The 17,520-nt window shown below is 32.8% G+C and overlaps 1 protein-coding gene across 3 annotated transcripts in view; it reads left to right on the top strand.

Annotated features, from left to right (window-relative positions):
* The window catches only part of Naaladl2 (N-acetylated alpha-linked acidic dipeptidase-like 2), a 1,346,047-nt gene that overhangs the window by 962,388 nt on the left and 366,139 nt on the right, over positions 1-17,520 (top strand). For all 3 annotated transcript variants that reach the window (XM_017319681.2, NM_001326288.1, XM_017319682.1), the window contains 3 exons: positions 3,230-3,322; positions 6,165-6,370; positions 10,032-10,151. In XM_017319681.2, coding sequence (XP_017175170.1) covers positions 3,230-3,322; positions 6,165-6,370; positions 10,032-10,151 — 419 coding nt within the window. The remainder of the gene's footprint in view (positions 1-3,229; positions 3,323-6,164; positions 6,371-10,031; positions 10,152-17,520) is intronic.

Here is a 17,520-nt window from a genome sequence, read left to right as displayed (position 1 = left end):
TTGTTCAAAATGCTCTTCATGAGAATTAACCAGAAAACACAGGTCTATGATGGGTGTTTCTGAGACGTCCTTTGATCATGTAATTAATATAAATCTCTTTACCTTAGACTCAGGTAAACTTTTCAGACAAGGGCAAAAAACGCCACAGTCTTCACCAAAATACCACCAAAATAGTCTATAGGCCACATTCTGAAATTCTTCTCCACTGAAACCTCTAGGGTCAGGTCTCCACAGTTCAAATTATATTCATGTATATTTTGTGTGTGAAAATAACACCAACTAAAGGACATGTCCTGACAAAACTGCTCATTCTACAAGTACATACATTTGTCAGTGTTTTAAAGTGAAATATTTCTGGCTATCTCCATAGAGGACTCAACAATAGATGACTTCAACATCTTCTTATGGGAAAACCTCTTAGCTAAGTAAGAATAGGAGTGAATTTCTTAATTTGATAAAAGGCATTCCCAGAAAACATATATCAAGAATGTTTTAAAAGATAAAATGTTAAAAATATTCTACTTAAGTTAATAATAAAAGACAAGGATCAAAGAATGCTGGATTTGTCCCATTTCTGTCTGTCTGCATGGGCTCCAGGACAAAATAATAGGTTAAGGAGATTGCTCAGTGGGAAATATTTGTGAGCTCTTCCTTTGGAGGCAGAGACAGGAGGATACCTGGGTTTTGCTTGTCAGTCTTTCTAGCCAGGAGATGAGCTTCAGGTTAAGATAGAGAAGTGAGAGACCTTGTCTGACAGTAAAGAGAGGCTGGAAAGACTGATCAGCAATTAAAAGTGGGCTAGAAACAGGTCAGTTGTCAAAAAGTTGCCACATGAGTGTAAAGAATGGACACTGTATTCCCAGTACCCAAGTAAAAAGCTGATTGGGCATATTGGCTTATTAGTTTTTTCTGCACTTGGAATCTACAGAGCAAACTGGTGAAACAAATTCTAACATGTAGCTATGGGCTCATCTGAAAGACCTTGTTTCAATGATTAAGGTAGACAGTGATCAAGGAAAAATTCCTGATATCAACGTCAGATCTCTAATTTCAGGTACACATGGTATGTGTGTGTGTGTGAGTGTGCAAGCACATTTGCTCCGCCCCCCCACACACACACAAACAAACATAGTCATCAGACACATAAACATGAAAATCAATAAAGGAACAATAAAGAATGATACCATATGCCAACCTGTTGTCAAACTCTAGTTTCCAAATGTATACACACAGATGTGCATGCTTATGTGCACAAGAACATGTGCACAGATACATATGCACATAAAAGAGACCAAAGCAAAAACAATTGTCTTCCTTGAAAATTACCCAAATTAAGAACTCTGTGGACCCTGTGTCACATTGAAGGATAGGTAGAAATGTTCTTATAAATGAACGGTATAAAATTAAAGAGCATTCTTATTTGTAATGTAAATTGTTAAAACTTGGGTGGTGAACCAGACAGCACACATGTGCTGGTCCAAGGCCTTCTACCCATATAAAGCACAAGGCCTTCTACCCATATAAAGCAAAGGACTGCCTGGCCTCAGTGGGTGAGGATGTGCCTAATCCTTGAGAGAGTTTAGCCTGGGGAAGGAGGAGGAAACTTGGTGAGGGAAAGCATGCATTCAGAGGCAAGAGAGAGGGAGAATGGGAAGAGAAACGGGGAGGGGGGGGCACTCCAAGAGAGGGTAACACTTGGGGTGTAAATAAATAAAATAATTTTTTTAAATTGGGGAAATATGTATGAAACCATAAAAATAAACTCAATAATAGTTTTACAAAACTCTTGAGGAGAAAAATATAAAATTCTATTGACAGACATAAAGGCACATGTAGCAACTAAAAAGTGTTTCATGATGAGGTCTTGAGTGAGTATCATTTCCTTATATAGGTCTGTGGTTGCCTTGCTACACTAAGGAAATGTCTCCCAACAATGTTTTCATGAAACTTAAAAAATTAGTATTAAATTTCATATGAAAATAGCAGTTCAAAATAATTGTATGGAGACAATGTGATGATGCTAAAGCTATGTTAATTCAAATACTAGGGCCAAGGTTAAAACAAGACATACAGAAAATCTAAAATATACCCATAAATATTAGAAATCTACATGATTGCAGTTTCAGTAAGACAAACTATTCAGTAAATTATAAAATAACAATTGAGTTGCAACCGTCTAACACCTGAATCTTATCTGAAAAATCCAATTGTAGTTTCACATATTTCAAAAATCCAATTGTCGTTTCTCATATTCACATGAGCATGTGAATTACATGTACTTAAATCATGAAGCTGTTTCCACCTTCATGAAATTTTTATTACACTTCTTTACTTATTGGAAGGAGCACATAAGAACCATGGAATATGCACAAAGGACATAGGACAATGTCCTGAAATCAGGTCTCTTCTTCTACTATCTGGGCTCTAGGTATAGAATTCAGATCACCAGTCCAAGCAGTAATTACCTTTGCCTGCTGAGCCAGCCACAAGGAAGTGCTTCCTAAGCTAAACCAGGCAAAGTAACCCAACCCTAAATTATCAACTCAAGTTCCTAGGAATTCAATGCCTTCTGTTGTCCTTCATGGGCAGTGCACACATGTGATACACAAAAACACATGCATGCAATACATAAAATACATAAAATATTTTAAACAAAAAAGTAGAGAAATTAGTATGGCTTTATTATACAATCTGTGAAAATAGGGTATATATTTGAAAATGGAAATTAGAGATGTTAACTTGTAAAATATTTTATATATTCTTTTCAACTCTTAATATAACAGCGAGTCCCACAGAGAAAATGTGTGCTGTCCTTTTATGAAGACAGGAAAGTATTAACTTTTACAGAATCAGCTGTATCTTCCCTTTATCCTCTGTCTCCTTCTGCAAAGTATAACTTTCTCAGCAACAGCAACAATTACCTGCGTGTTCTTGATTTGGAGCCGGTGCTATAACAAATATGAGGTATAGAGATGTCTCTCCATGGCTTTCAAATGCAGGAAGCAAGCAGTAGTCTCCAAGTCATCATGAATTAACATACCTAAAACAGTGTCTGTCTAAAACATTGTTAATGCTTGTCAACAAAAAGTATAACTTTAGCTATGTGAGAAAAATTGAATTTCATGGAATTATTTTGCTGATGGTTCTAAATAAACAAATTCTAATATTTAGAGGGGAACACACACTAGAATATAGAAAAGTAAGTTTTTTTCAATTTCTTCTTTTACAGAAAAGAGAACTGTCAGTTTGCAGGTACAGACAGTCACACAGTTTAAAACAGTGTCTAATGTTGTTGGATATCTAAGAGGCTTGACATCACCAGGTAAGTACGGTTAAATAGTTATAATAGTCCATAATTCATATTAAACAAACAAACTTCTCCTCTGTGAAGGTCAATATCCTACTAAATATAATATATATAAATATAAAAATATATAACATGTATATATTTCTAAATATATATACATAGAGACATATACACACATACAGACACACACACACACACATATATATATATACATATATATATATATATATACAATTATATTCACAGACACATACACACACACATATATATATGTATATATGTATATATAGGCACATACACCCACAATAGGCAATATTTTTATATTACTTACCATGATATTATGATTTTTTAGTGTAATGAAATAAGAATTTAATGTTTGAATATATAATAATATAATGTTGCCTATAATTTTAAAAGAAAATATCATAGGTTTTAATGATGTACTTTTTGAAAACTAATCAAATTTGGTCTCAAAGTAAATCCTTCTAATGTTTATCTCTGTCTGATATATGTTTGACCCATAGTTATGCCCAATGTCTGTAGTTTTTATTGTCAAATGTTTTAATGAAAATTATTATCTATTTATACACTAAATATTTTACTACTTATGAACTGCTGAAGGAATCTTCAGTCTAAAAATAAGGATAAACATAGTTGTTACGTATATCAATTAACAGATTCAAGCTGGCATACTCTGTCTCATCACAAAGCTGGGTCACAAATCATTACATATAGAGAGGTTGCAACTGTTCTATTTTGTGAAACTTCTATTTATTGTAGAGAGAGAGAGAAAAGGAGGGAGATAGAGAGAGAGACAGAGAGAGAGACAGACAGACAGAAGATCATGGCAGAGGACAACTTTTGGGAGTTAGTACAGTCCTCCCATCACAGGTTGCAGGGATTGACCCCAGCCTATCACACTTGTGGGCTAGCTAACAGCTTTAATTCACTCAGCCAATCTGCCATCCCTAGAGCACCATTAAGGTTTTATTGCACTCAAACCACTTCTGTGGATATGACTGGGACACTTATTCAATTTCTCCTTGGAGAATTATTCTTCTCCATGGCACTAGTTATATTGACCTAATTGCTGACCCAGAGAATTTTGAAATCAAGTTTTATTTCCTCCCTATTTCTTGACAGCCAACTCTTAAACATTTCATGCAGTGTACTTAGGCTCCATAGTTCCTTTATTGTACAACCTGTCATCAGAGCATCCTTAGACAGAAACACAAAGAATCTTGGAAATCCATATGCTTATATTTCACCAATGTATGTGTCTTTCACAAAGCAAGTTCAACTGAAGTATGAAAATATTTATTAACACTGTTTCATTTGTAAATCATCACAGGAAAATGCACAGTTGTTCAAAAAGTGTACTGATTTCATGCTAAAGAAATTTAAAACTACCAAACAATTGAATGCAAAAAATTTTGAATTCTATATAAATAAAATAAAATAAAATAAAATAAAATAAAATAGTTACTTGTTTATGAGGTTTTATTTGCTGATGCTAAAACCAGAAACAGACATTGTTAATTTATTCAGAATACAGTCCATCTCCAGCAGAACTTTCAAACATTAAATTCTTGGGCATGTGTGAATAAATGCCCAAGTATTTAATGTTTGAACATATAATAATATAATGTTGCATATAGTTTATAGCCCATTACATATATCTTAAGCAAAAGTTGGAAGATTGTATTATTGGTTGTTCCAGTTCAGTACTGAAATTTTAAAAGATTCTATACCATTATAATTCTTATAGCCACCGTTCTCCCCATGTAGTCAAAGGATACTTCCTTTATTCCAAGTAGATGTATGACTTAAATTATGAGAGATACTTTAGGTAAGATACTGTTCTTGTGTATATAATAAGGGTAGTGGTGACAGTACTCAAATACAGAAGTCAGAGGACAATTTTCAGCTGTCATGTGGGTTCCAGAATCAAACTGAAGTCATTGATTTTGACATCAGGTGCCTATACACACTGTGCCATCATGCCAATCCCTGATATTTAGTTACATGGAACATCTCATAATAAAGCGATAATGAGACTGCTCTTTAAATAAATTCATAGGGTTGTTTGATCAATTAAAGCAACCTTGGTTGCTGCTGTGAATAACATTCACCGGGGGAGAAAGAGACAAGAGTAATCTCTAGAGCTATATTTTGATCCCATTTTAATGGTGAGTCTAGCTAGTGAAAAATAGTGAAAGGACCATATCCATGAATCATAGAATGTTTTCTACAGGAGCATCTAATGAACTGTATCTGACCACATGTAATACATTATGTGAAAAGTTAAATTATCAGTAGTCCTATCCTGATGCTACTGAATCTTATTTTCTTTCAGAGAATGGAGAGGGTTTAGAAGCATAAATTGAAACTATAAATATATTCCTAAATACTTATTTTTTAAAGAAAGTCTATACATTTTTTAACATACACAGCTCTTAAGTCACCTCCTTTAGAGATGTATTAATAGCTCATTGCTGTTCACTAAGCACACAGGCATTGCTTGCTGTGTACTTCCCACTATGATGCTGAAAAATGTTAGATACGGTTTTCTTTGTGGTATATTTGTATACTTCATTAATTAATATTCATGTTGCAGAGGACAGTAATATGGATCTAAGCTTTGGATTCATAATTGGCTTTAGCAGCTGCTTCTACATTGATATATCCAGATGTATGAATCAAGGCAGGGGGTGGAAAATGCCAAAGTGTTATTAATTATTAGAACAATTTGGCTTAATTGTTGCTTGCTTGTGCAATAGGATTATTTAAAAGTCATTAAATTTATTGTCAAGCTTTATATTTTGTTTTAATGGCTCTTATTTCACTCTATTTCCAGACCGGTATATTATAGTTGGCAGCAACCACCATGCTGGATACAGTTATAAAGGTCAAGAATGGGCCAGCAGTACTGCAGTAATCACAGCATTTATTGAAGCTATGATGTTAAGAGTGAAGAAAGGATGGAGACCAGAACGCACTATTGTTTTCTGCTCATGGGGAGGAACACCCTGGGGCAAAATTGGCTCCTATGAATGGGGAGAGGTAAAATAAATTCATCAATTGTACTTCTTTTCTGTTCTTTCCTGTGCTCCGCATTATTTCATATTCTATATATTTTACTCTATCATTATTGAAGACAAAAAATAATGAACTTCTCATAAGGCCTCAATGAATTTATCTCCACTGGTATAAGACCTACTTACCTACATACTAACTACAATAATGTTTACTTTATTGTGATACTTCTACTTAGAGGATAACAGGATAGGCAAAGAATATTATACACTCAAATTCAAATAACTGTTTTAGCAAACAATATTAAGTACTCATTACCATGATATGTTATCAATGCAATGAGAAATTTTATGCAAATATAAGTTGTAGTCTTTCTTCTGTCTACTCCATCAACACTATCACTCTAACCTAGCTTTCATGAGTTCTTACCAACCTACCATGAAGAACTTGAATATTAATCCAGAATTTAGATAAAGTCAGTAAGCAATTGCAATATTTGAGTTGAAACATTCTTAGAATAGCTGTATGTCAGGAAGACATAATATTCTTGTAGAATGTGACAGTGAATATACTAATGCTATACTAATATGATTGTTAGCACTGTTAAACTCTCACATATTTTATGATATTATTATTTGGAAAGAGATGAAAAGAAAACATGTAGAGAAAATATCTGTGTTGTTTTGAATGGAACACATCTGTTTACTATCTTTTTGAATAAAATATTATTTTGTGAGAAAAAGTATGATTAATGGGAATTATGGTCATAATTCTCTCTTAGGTCCTCAAGAAGGATAAAATGCTTATAAAGATTAAGGAAAATATCAGTAAGGCTAGAAAAAATAGTAGAGTTACAAAAATATTTCAGTGGACAAGAGAACACACTATTTTTCAGAGGACTGGGTTTATTCCCAATACTTACAGGACAGTCCACAACTCCCTGCTATGCAAGTTCCTGGAGTTCTGATGCCATCCTGTGATCTTAGAGGACAGCATGCATGCTCATGGTGTATGTACAAACATATACACATTCACACACATGAAATTTAAAATAATCTTAAAGGAAAAAGGAAAAACCCTATGTAGTTTTTAATAAGTAAATAGTCTTAAAGCTGAAAAAAATGTTCAACAGGACTCACAAGCTTCGTGTGAGACAATTTACATTTATGCAAGTGAGTGGTGAGACATTCTGTTTCAAAGAGTATACTTCGAGTCAAGAAATTCCATTGCTTTGAGATTTTTTATTTTAAATTCCTGGATAAAAAAAACAGTAATCCAGAAACAAAGCTTTAAAATTTATTTCATAACTTCAAGATAAGTACAATTTAAAAGCAGTTTGTACATATTAGTGATGTGTGCTGTTTTAAATAATTACAAAGTAGGGAAATGGTGATTCAATTTTCTAGTAAATATTAAGGATATATTTTAAAGAATGTTTTTAAACAGCCACCATTAACTCTACAACTTTCACAATCTATTTATATTACTATTTAATTAATAAATGTGAATAAACCACATTTAAAGAATAGGTTTCTCTCACATTACTTCCTAAATTAAACAGCTTAAACTCAAATTTCTAGAGAAGTGTATTGCAAAATAATTCTTCAAAGCATTTTCTTGTCAGTTCTCATATGCTGAAAATTAAATAATATGGATTTGTATATATGGGAACAATTTTTACAAATTATGAAAATATTGTGCCTTGTAAAATATAAATTAATTTTAATTATTTTGTTAATGCATTGTTTCTTTTGACAACTGCAATTTCTCAACAGAGACTAAATATAAAAACTACTATGTTACATGAGTCCAAAAGAAGAACTTATATATACACAACTAAAAAATAGGCTCAGAAGATTATATTTATATTTTTTCAAATATATATCAATAATAAAGAAAAATAGGCTATCAACTTAATGTGGATAAGAGTCAAGGGATGGCTTGGAGTAAGGGTACCTACGAGAGGTAGAGAGAGCAAAGAATGCCATACTTCTAATTTAATTATATGCATATGTATATGTCTGTATACATACATATATATGTATACATTATAATGTACATTGAATATGTACAGAATATGTAGGTCTCTCTAGTGTGTATATACATGTAAAACTGAACAAAGTCATGCATTTAGTTTCTTTTTGACCTCTTACATGAGTAACTGGACAAAGAAAGAAGTAAGAAAACTGATCAAGGATATTGAGAAGTCGCTGCTGGCTGATAACAATGTATCTAATTTTCCCAAATAATAGATTTCATCACTGTATCCCATGACAATATTTCATCAGCATCCATTTGAAGGACAGTATAGACTCTTAGTTGCTCAATTTGATTACCATTATCCAACCTTCTGAGAATGAAACACTTTCCTTCTAATTGATCCCAACTGGAGGTGAACAAGAAAAAACTTTGTTCATATTCCTGATTGCTCTCTATAATTTGCTGTAAGTTGCTTACATAGGAAGCCCAAGAAGCACAGTAGAAATTAACAGGATTAGATGATGTTGCTCAATAAACTTGTAGATGGTATTTGTAGCCCATGCATGTAATAGAGAATTGACATAATACTGAGGCTGATCCTTATGGGAAATTATGGCATTTCCTAAAACAGGTGTCTTTAAAGTACCATTCCTTCTATAAGAATATTTTTCACATGCTCCTCTGGAAATATTACAAATTTTAGAGTAAGAAGATCAAAGTTCTGATAGTTTCTACCATGAGCAACTTATAACTTCTCTGAGGGTAGCTTGTTCAAGTAAATCTATAGAACTGACTGTCTTCTACAGGGTTCATGGAAAACACATTATCTGATAGAGAAAGTGCTAAAATATTTCTTACATAGCCTCTAAATAATAATGGACATTTTTGCCATATGATATGTAAGGTTCCTCAAGTATCTTTTTTATATATTATGTGAGTCCATTTAGACAATATATTACTTTTAAACAATTACTCATTTCTTGCACAAATTTGTAGATGAATTTTAACATTAAACAGAGGTAAGCCAAGGATATAAGGCCCTATTTTATTTCTCTCACAGTGTGGTGTTATCAATTCTCAACACTGAAGGGAAAGAGTCATCTATGAATAACTATGCCATGGAGTTATCCCATGTCATTAGTACATACATCATTCATGGGGTCTTCATACAGTCATAGTCACTGGCTCACCATTCTCATTTGTCCAATTTCTCTCAAAATAAAAGTTTATTTGTGCAAAATTTACTGACTTTTTCACAGGGAAAGTTGGTCAGCACCAACTAAGTTGACCACTTCTGCTCTCTAATTAAATGACTGTAACGTTAGGCACTGTCATTGAAAAAAATTCCCAGTTTGTGTTCTGTAATTGAACCCACCTTATTCTAACCCTCCAAACCTTTTCTCTTAAAATGATTACTTTATATAAGTACTACTTTATCATCTATTCAGTTCTGCAAGTTTTTCTACTAAAAACTTGGTTTTTTTGTAGAATAAACCAAGTTTGGAGAAAGACTTTACATAATAGAGGAAGGATTAACCTTAATATATGATAAATTTATTAACATGTAACCTTAACATATGGTAAATTATTTATAGCATGTTTCTGATAAACGTCACATTTTAGCATCAAAATATTTGTTAACCTACTAAAGTAGAATGTGTTATTTTAGTTGCACAAATGGTAGAACTCTTTATACTTTTTATTTCAGGATTTTGTGAAGATTCTACAAAAAAATGCTGTGGCTTACATTGGCCTTCATAGCCCCATCCGGGGCAACTCCAGTCTATATCCAGTAGTGTCTCCATCGCTCCAGCAACTGGTTATAGAGGTAAGATGGACAATATGTGAGAAGAAGAATATAAGGCATCATATTACTCTATACGTGAATGCTCCTTGATTTCATCCATTTAAGTATTCAGAAAATAATTTATAAAAATTTTAAGGAATTTCCTATTATTTCGTCAGTTTGTTTATGTTTTGTTTTGTTTTGTTTTTTGAGAAAGAGTTTCCTAATGTAGCACTGACTGGCCTAGAACTCACATCGTAGACCAGGTTAACCTATACATGTGGTTCCCAGAGTCTACCTCTAAGTACTGAGTTTACAGATGTAATGTTTCTGCTTTATTAGTCAGTATCCCTTAAGGTGAATGTATTTTACCTAAGGTTATGTGAGAAGAACAATATAATCTATGGGGATATTTGTGAGAAATTGTGAATAATTCCATTATAGATATAATAAAATGTAAGTTTATTTGAAATTCAAATTTCAGTCTTAAATTTCTACATTTGTGGTAAACTGTTTTTGAAATAAATTTTGTTTCCTTTGGTATTTGTTCAAATTGGTTTGTGTTTTAGTAAATTTTGTAACTCACTTAGTTATTTTTTAGCAACACTATAAATATTCCTAACACAGCAGTATAGCAATAAATGAATGTAACATGTTTATAAAGTATGAGGTCGGGTATGGTGGTCCATGACTAGCTGGAATCACAGCCCTTCAGAGGCCAAAGCCAGATTGTGAGATTGAAACTAGCTCAGGCCAAGAATTGAGACTTAACAAAATTAAAGAAATTTGGAGAAATCCTTGTGGAAAATGAAAACATTTTTCAAGAAAGTGTTATGACATATCTCCACTAATAATCAGTTCTCATGTACCTCAAGAATTCAGCAAATGATTTCCTCCTCTGTTAGTTGACATCACACTTACAATTCTGCAAATTTTGCTGCACATAAAGTTATCTGTGTTGGACTTCTGTATGAGGACAGCCACGCCATCACTGGATGCAGCTTCTTCCTAGCCCCAGTGTCTGTTGGCACACATTGCACATGACCTTTCAGATGGCCACAGACATGCCAGTAAGTACCATAGAAACTGAACTAGACAGAGATCAAGAAACATGTCTTGAGTCACCATAATTCTTGATTGAAATGTAATACAAACTATCAAGTTATGACTTTAATAAATTATTTTGCAGTTTGATAGTTTTCATTGACAATTCCATATGTCATACAAAAGAAAAAAACATTGAGAAAGATCCAAAAGAAAAATAAGTACTTTTAAGATCAGCTGTATTCTAATGTGCTTGTCATAAATTTTATCTGGCTTCTTATCAAACCCACAAGAAATTTACCAGAGGGAATGAACTGAGTACTTTTTCTTTGGGACTTGAGATATTTATAAGTAAACGAATGACCAGGGAAAAGAACCCCAGTAGTAGAAAGAGAGATCAGACTTCATTTATTTGCTTGCTTTCGTTTTGTGTATCTAATGATTGACACTAATACATTGCACAGACCTAGTTTTAAATTCGATAAATACATTTCTTTTTGTGTTTTATACTTTTTTTGTTATTTTAAACTTTAAATATAATATTATTAATTATTTCAGAATGTCATAAATGTATACAATATGTTTTGATCATATTTACCATCACTTATCATTCTAATTTCTCATAGATCTTTCCCATTCCCTTAATTCACCTCTCTATTTCACTTCCTCTTATGTACCTTAATTTATTTCATAACATACTGAAAGCAACTTATGCTGCCTGTATACCTGTGGGTGTGGAGCCACCAACCACATCATGGTCAATCAACTAAAATAACAAAATTTTAAAGAAAAGTAGACTCAGTCTTTTTCATCAGCTATCAACTACCAATAGCCCCTCAAATCCTACATATTGAAGTGTTGATTGTCTTGAGCTAATCTTATGCAGAATTTACATGGGCAACTACAACTTCTGGGAGTTCATGAGAACAAAGGTACTGTCATGTCCAGAGCACAGTGTTTCCTATGATGCTCCACAGTGCCTTTATCATATTATATCATCATTCCTTTGATGGTGGTGGGATGATGTTGATGAACTATCTAAAGCTGAATAAACATGTATTCTCTACATATTGACCTGTTATGTTTTCTACATTAATATTACTTAAAAGAATGTATCAAAAAAGGAGAGTAGGCCCAATGTGTTAAATATATTGTTAAATATGTCTGAACCCATCAAAGAACACACGTAATCAGTTAAAACAAAGTAAAAGTTTTATTTAAATATTTTTAAAAGATAAATTGCAAAACATTTAGTGTGTGCATTTATTTAAGCAGGAGGAGGCAGGATGAATAAATAATAAATGGCTCATAACAAGATTCAATATTTGTTTAGGAGAAAGACATTTTTTGGTTCTATATTAAACATACCTATATACCAACCTTATACAAAAATGTCTAAAACTCATATTGGAACAAAGCTTCCATTTACTTTGATTAATGTATTTACTAATACCTCAAAAGTATTTCATTTTTGTAACATAATAATAATAGTGACAAATTAATTTATTTTTCTAGAATAGCTAGAATGTGCCAGTGACTTACAAAATAAATATGAACCAGATGCAAGAACTGAGGCTCTTGCTGAATTTCTTTTCTTTTTTTTTTTTTTTTTTTTTTTGATCCTGGTACTCCGATGTTGATTGTGCTTTTCTTTCTTTTTCTTTTATTATTATTATTATTATTATTATTATTATTATTATTATTATTATTTGGTATTTTCTTCATTTACATTTCCAATGCTATCCCCAAAGTCCCCCATATTAACATATACAAATTTGATCACTTGTAATTTCTGTACATTGTAGAGATGGGAAATTATATTTAAAATGTAGATATTAAGTCCACAAACATTTTAAGAACTTAACACACACACACACACACACACACACACACACACACATATATATATACACACATATACATATATACACAAATATACATACATACACATACACACACACACACACACACACACACATAAACATATACATGTATACACTTACCTCTCCCTTTTCTGTGTATAATGTGCCTCTGAACCAGATGAAATTTCAGTGATTCAACTTTCAATGGCCGTGTGAATGTGTGCTTTATGTGCAATCATATTAAAAAGTCAAATTATACTCAAATACTAAATGCTATTACATTAATTAAATAAAAAATCACCTATGGATTTTGTTAGTTGTTTCTAGTCTTCAAATTCTGGAAACACCACTCTCCTAGAGATTTGTGTGTGTTGGCAGAATAGTGGCATTGGTTTTGTTTAACAGATTATGTAGATGCAGAATTGTTTTATCACAGGGTGGACACACAATAACATCAGCTCACAAAAGCATGAGGTTCCATAGGGCAAGTGTACCAGTTTCAGTCTAAACATCAATGTCTGAATGTTCAAGAAGCCTCATGTCATTATTGATGTTTGAGATAGAAGCACCATTTATAATTTCATGTAAATTGTACCACTGTTTAAAACAATTGAATATTGTTATAAAACTCTTTTTATACTGCATTGTTGTTCCAGAACCTTATAATATATAAATTGTGTACTTATATTTGCCTACTATAAATGTGAAGAATAATTTTCCATTCTATCATTAACAAGCATTTAAATATATAGTTTGTGTGTACATTTGTGTATGTATGTATATGTATGTATGTGTGAAAATCTCTCTTTCTGTTCGTATATATTTATTAGCTTTTCTGAATAAATTACCACGGAATAATAAATTATTTTAAAAATCTAAATCTATTATACAAGATACACAGGTCTTTTCTATGTAGTTCTTTTTTTTCATAGATTTTGAAATCATCTCTGATAGATTACAGATCATCTGTGTATTAGTCAGTTTTCTGTATGTCTCATGTCCATAGAGATGAGATTTCTTAGAGCTTGGTGTTCAAAGAACTGAAAGCATGTATACATGTGAAAGTAGTTAATTTTGTCATATTGCTTTGTAATTACCTGAAAGAAGATAAAAATATAAGGATATTTAAGTGACCACATTGATAACGAAAAAATGCAAGGCACAGGCAAATTTTCACAAAACCTTCTTAGAGCTTGTCAAATTATTTCTCAGGTTTGTAGACTGTTTTAATTTTGTTTTACATTTTTATACATCTTAAATTGTGATGGTTTGAATAAAAATGGCTCATAGGTTTGAATAATTGGTCCAAAGTTGGTAGAACTGCTCAGGAAAGATTTAGAGGTGTGGCTTTGGAGTAGCTATAACTTTAATAGAGCAGGTATGGCATAGTTGAAGGAGGTGTGGCTTAATGGGTAGAGATATGTCAATGAGGGTGGACTTTGAGGTTTCTAAAACTATATCATTTGCAGTTAACTTTCTATTTCATTTTTGTGGATCAAATATAAGTTCTTGGATACTTCTCCAAAACCACTCCTTTCTTTTTACTGCTTTGTTCCCCACCAGGACAGTGACTGACACCCTCTGACACTGTAAGGAATCCTTCCATTATGAACTTTCTTTTATAAGTTGCTTAGGTTATATTGTCCTCTCTACAGCAAAAGAAAGTAAATAAGGTCTAATTCTTTCCAGCAAAATAAACAATGTATGTATATCAAATCACTCAATTTTTTAGTACATTGAACCTACAAGAGGGCAGTAAATAACCAAAGTCTGGTAGAGAGGTCATTATTTGATGGGTATTCACAGAGAATTCAGGCTGTAGATTAAATTGCTTTAGGTGTTTCAGAACACAAGGAGCAAATGAAATATCTCTATTGTTCAGGCATGTAGGACATTGCCCATAATGCATGCAATAATAGCTAAGAGAAAGGTACCAGTATGATTTACACTGCAGCAGAATTCACAGGAATGAGGCAATGGTGTTGGCTAAATTCCAACATACACATTATAGGACAGTGGTATGAAATATGAATGGACTTCCAAAACCACTCAAAGTTAGGTAAGCCAGTACCTATGATACCAGACTACTAGGTTCTTGTCCAAGTAGTTTTGGTAATATCCCTTTTCACTTCTTGGCTTTATCTAATGGTACTGCTAATAGTTTTATGCTTATCTGTTGGGCTAGTGACAAAATCATGCCACTAAATCCCTGTGAGTACGTGTTGCTCCTCCTACATGTCTATGCCATACTTCAAGGGACATTAGTTCAAATACTGCAGTTATCATAAACTAATTTTAAAATATTATTATTATTTATTAGCACTTATTCTTGATTTAATGTCTTATTGTAAAGATATATAGTATTTAGTCATACCCCAGTATTTATTTGCCTTTAGATTTCCATGGTAATATATATATATTCTCTTGGTGTACTTATATGAGAGAAGACTTTAACATAAGGTAGCCTTACTTAGAGGGGCCAAAAGGAGAAACAACGCTGTACATCTTTCAGTAACAAACATAAAATAATGGGAGGCACATTGAAACCTGACGACATTCGGAACATATTTATTTCACAACACTAATGTAACAACATCCCAAAGCCAATCAAAAACTTGCAACTATCCTTAGGTTTCTTGTACCTCTAATGCTTATATGCATGAGGATGAAATGAGGAAAGTTTTAGAAGAGATCTTACAACTTTTCAAGTTTTGAATATCACCATTTGACACTTTATATGTCTGGAATGATGTAACAGCTAACTTTTTTAATGGAAGTTGATTAAGCATCATGATATTTATCATGGTAACATTTTGAAACATAGAAGTAATTTTTGCCAACTGCAAACCTACCCCTTCATTTAGAGAAATGGCATATCTTATTATCATCAGAGCCTTTGATATGTATCCAGACTAAGTGAAGCAAAGTCCTAATCAGAGCACAGGACCTTTGTCTTACTTAAGATTTCTATTGCTGTCATAATACACCATCATCTAAGCACGTTTGGAGAGTAAAGGGCTTATGTCTCCTTTCAATCTTATAAATCCTTCACTGAGGGAACACAGGACAGGAATTAAAGGCAAGACCTGGATACAGTTGAAGCAGAAGCCATGGAAGAACATTGAGTCCTGGCTTGCTCCACATTGCTTACTCAGTTTGATATCTTATATAACTCAGACCACCTGGCTAGAGGTGACATTGCCGACAATGACCAGGACCCTTCCCTATCAGACATCAATAACAAAAAATGTACCATAAACTTGCCTAAAGGCCAACTTGATTGGGGTATTTTCTTAGTTGAAGATACCTCTTCCAAAATTACTGTAGCTATTGTCAAGTTGATATAAACCTAGCCTGCACAACTTTATTAAATTTTTTCCTATGTCTCTCTTCTTCTACTCATCAAATTAAGTATTTCAGGTTTTGGAATGTGCTTGTTATACTACCTTTAAGCAAATTCCCGTATTTTATTGGGTTTTCCTAATGTTATTTTCCATACAAATGTCTTACAAATGTACACTATCTATGAACTGTGACAGGCAATGAAGTTTAAGCACATGATTTTGTTCAGTGTTTGGGCAAGGGAAGACTTCGCGCACCGTGATAATGCATAAGGACAGTCATTACAAGGTGACTTTGGTTTCACTGCATATAATTTCATTTGCAAAACACACATGACTTTCACGTATAATACTTTAATAATTTTAACTTGTATAGATGGCATCTGATAGGAGGTGTGGAATCTGATAGCAGGAAGATGCAGTATCTGATAGGAGGTGTAGTATCTGTTAGAAGGTTTGGCAGATAGGAGAGGAGATGGGAAAACTGATAAGTCTTTGGTTTTTCTCATTCTCTCTTTGATAGTTATAATAGACACACTAAAATAAAGTTGCTTTATTACTATCCTTACTATAAAGGAGAAAAGTAAATTTCTTTACAATGTACTTCTGTTGTCCTGTCTTTCCTGATAAATTATATAACTATTATTTGTGGTTTGTTTTTCATTATGTTTATTCAGTTTACTTGATGAGTAAAATTATGTTCACTTTCTTGATCCTCATGAATTCTAATACTGTTCAGTGGGTTCTACTTAATTTATCTTTTTTCTCTGTGACTCCTTCTACTACAAGTCAACTAAAATGAACATAAAAGCTAATATACTGATTTAAAATCCTTCTTTGCACCAATTTACCACTTCAACAAAGTCTTCCACTTAAAATTGTAATTCTATTGGCAAGACTATCTGTCTCCAAGGTTTACAAGTCTTTGCTCTGTTTTAAGAGCCAGCAGTCTCTCAAGTTTATGACTGTTTTACTGGTTTTCTGGTCAGTGTACACTGACAATATGGAAATCCCTTTTTATTTAAATCTAGATATCAAGGGGAGTCTTAGATCTGTTTCAAACCCTGAAATTCAGAAGGCAGATTACTTAAATGTTTGAGCTATGTAGCTGAAGAGAAATCCAAGTACCTATGGGTATTAGCAAATTATGCTTGAATTCATTCA

This window comes from Mus musculus, chromosome 3, assembly GCF_000001635.26.
Source record: "Mus musculus strain C57BL/6J chromosome 3, GRCm38.p6 C57BL/6J".
In the NCBI taxonomy this organism is placed as follows: domain Eukaryota; kingdom Metazoa; phylum Chordata; class Mammalia; order Rodentia; family Muridae; genus Mus; species Mus musculus.
The sequence above is the reverse complement of the archived record's forward strand: the minus strand, read 5'-3'. Positions and strand labels throughout refer to the sequence as shown.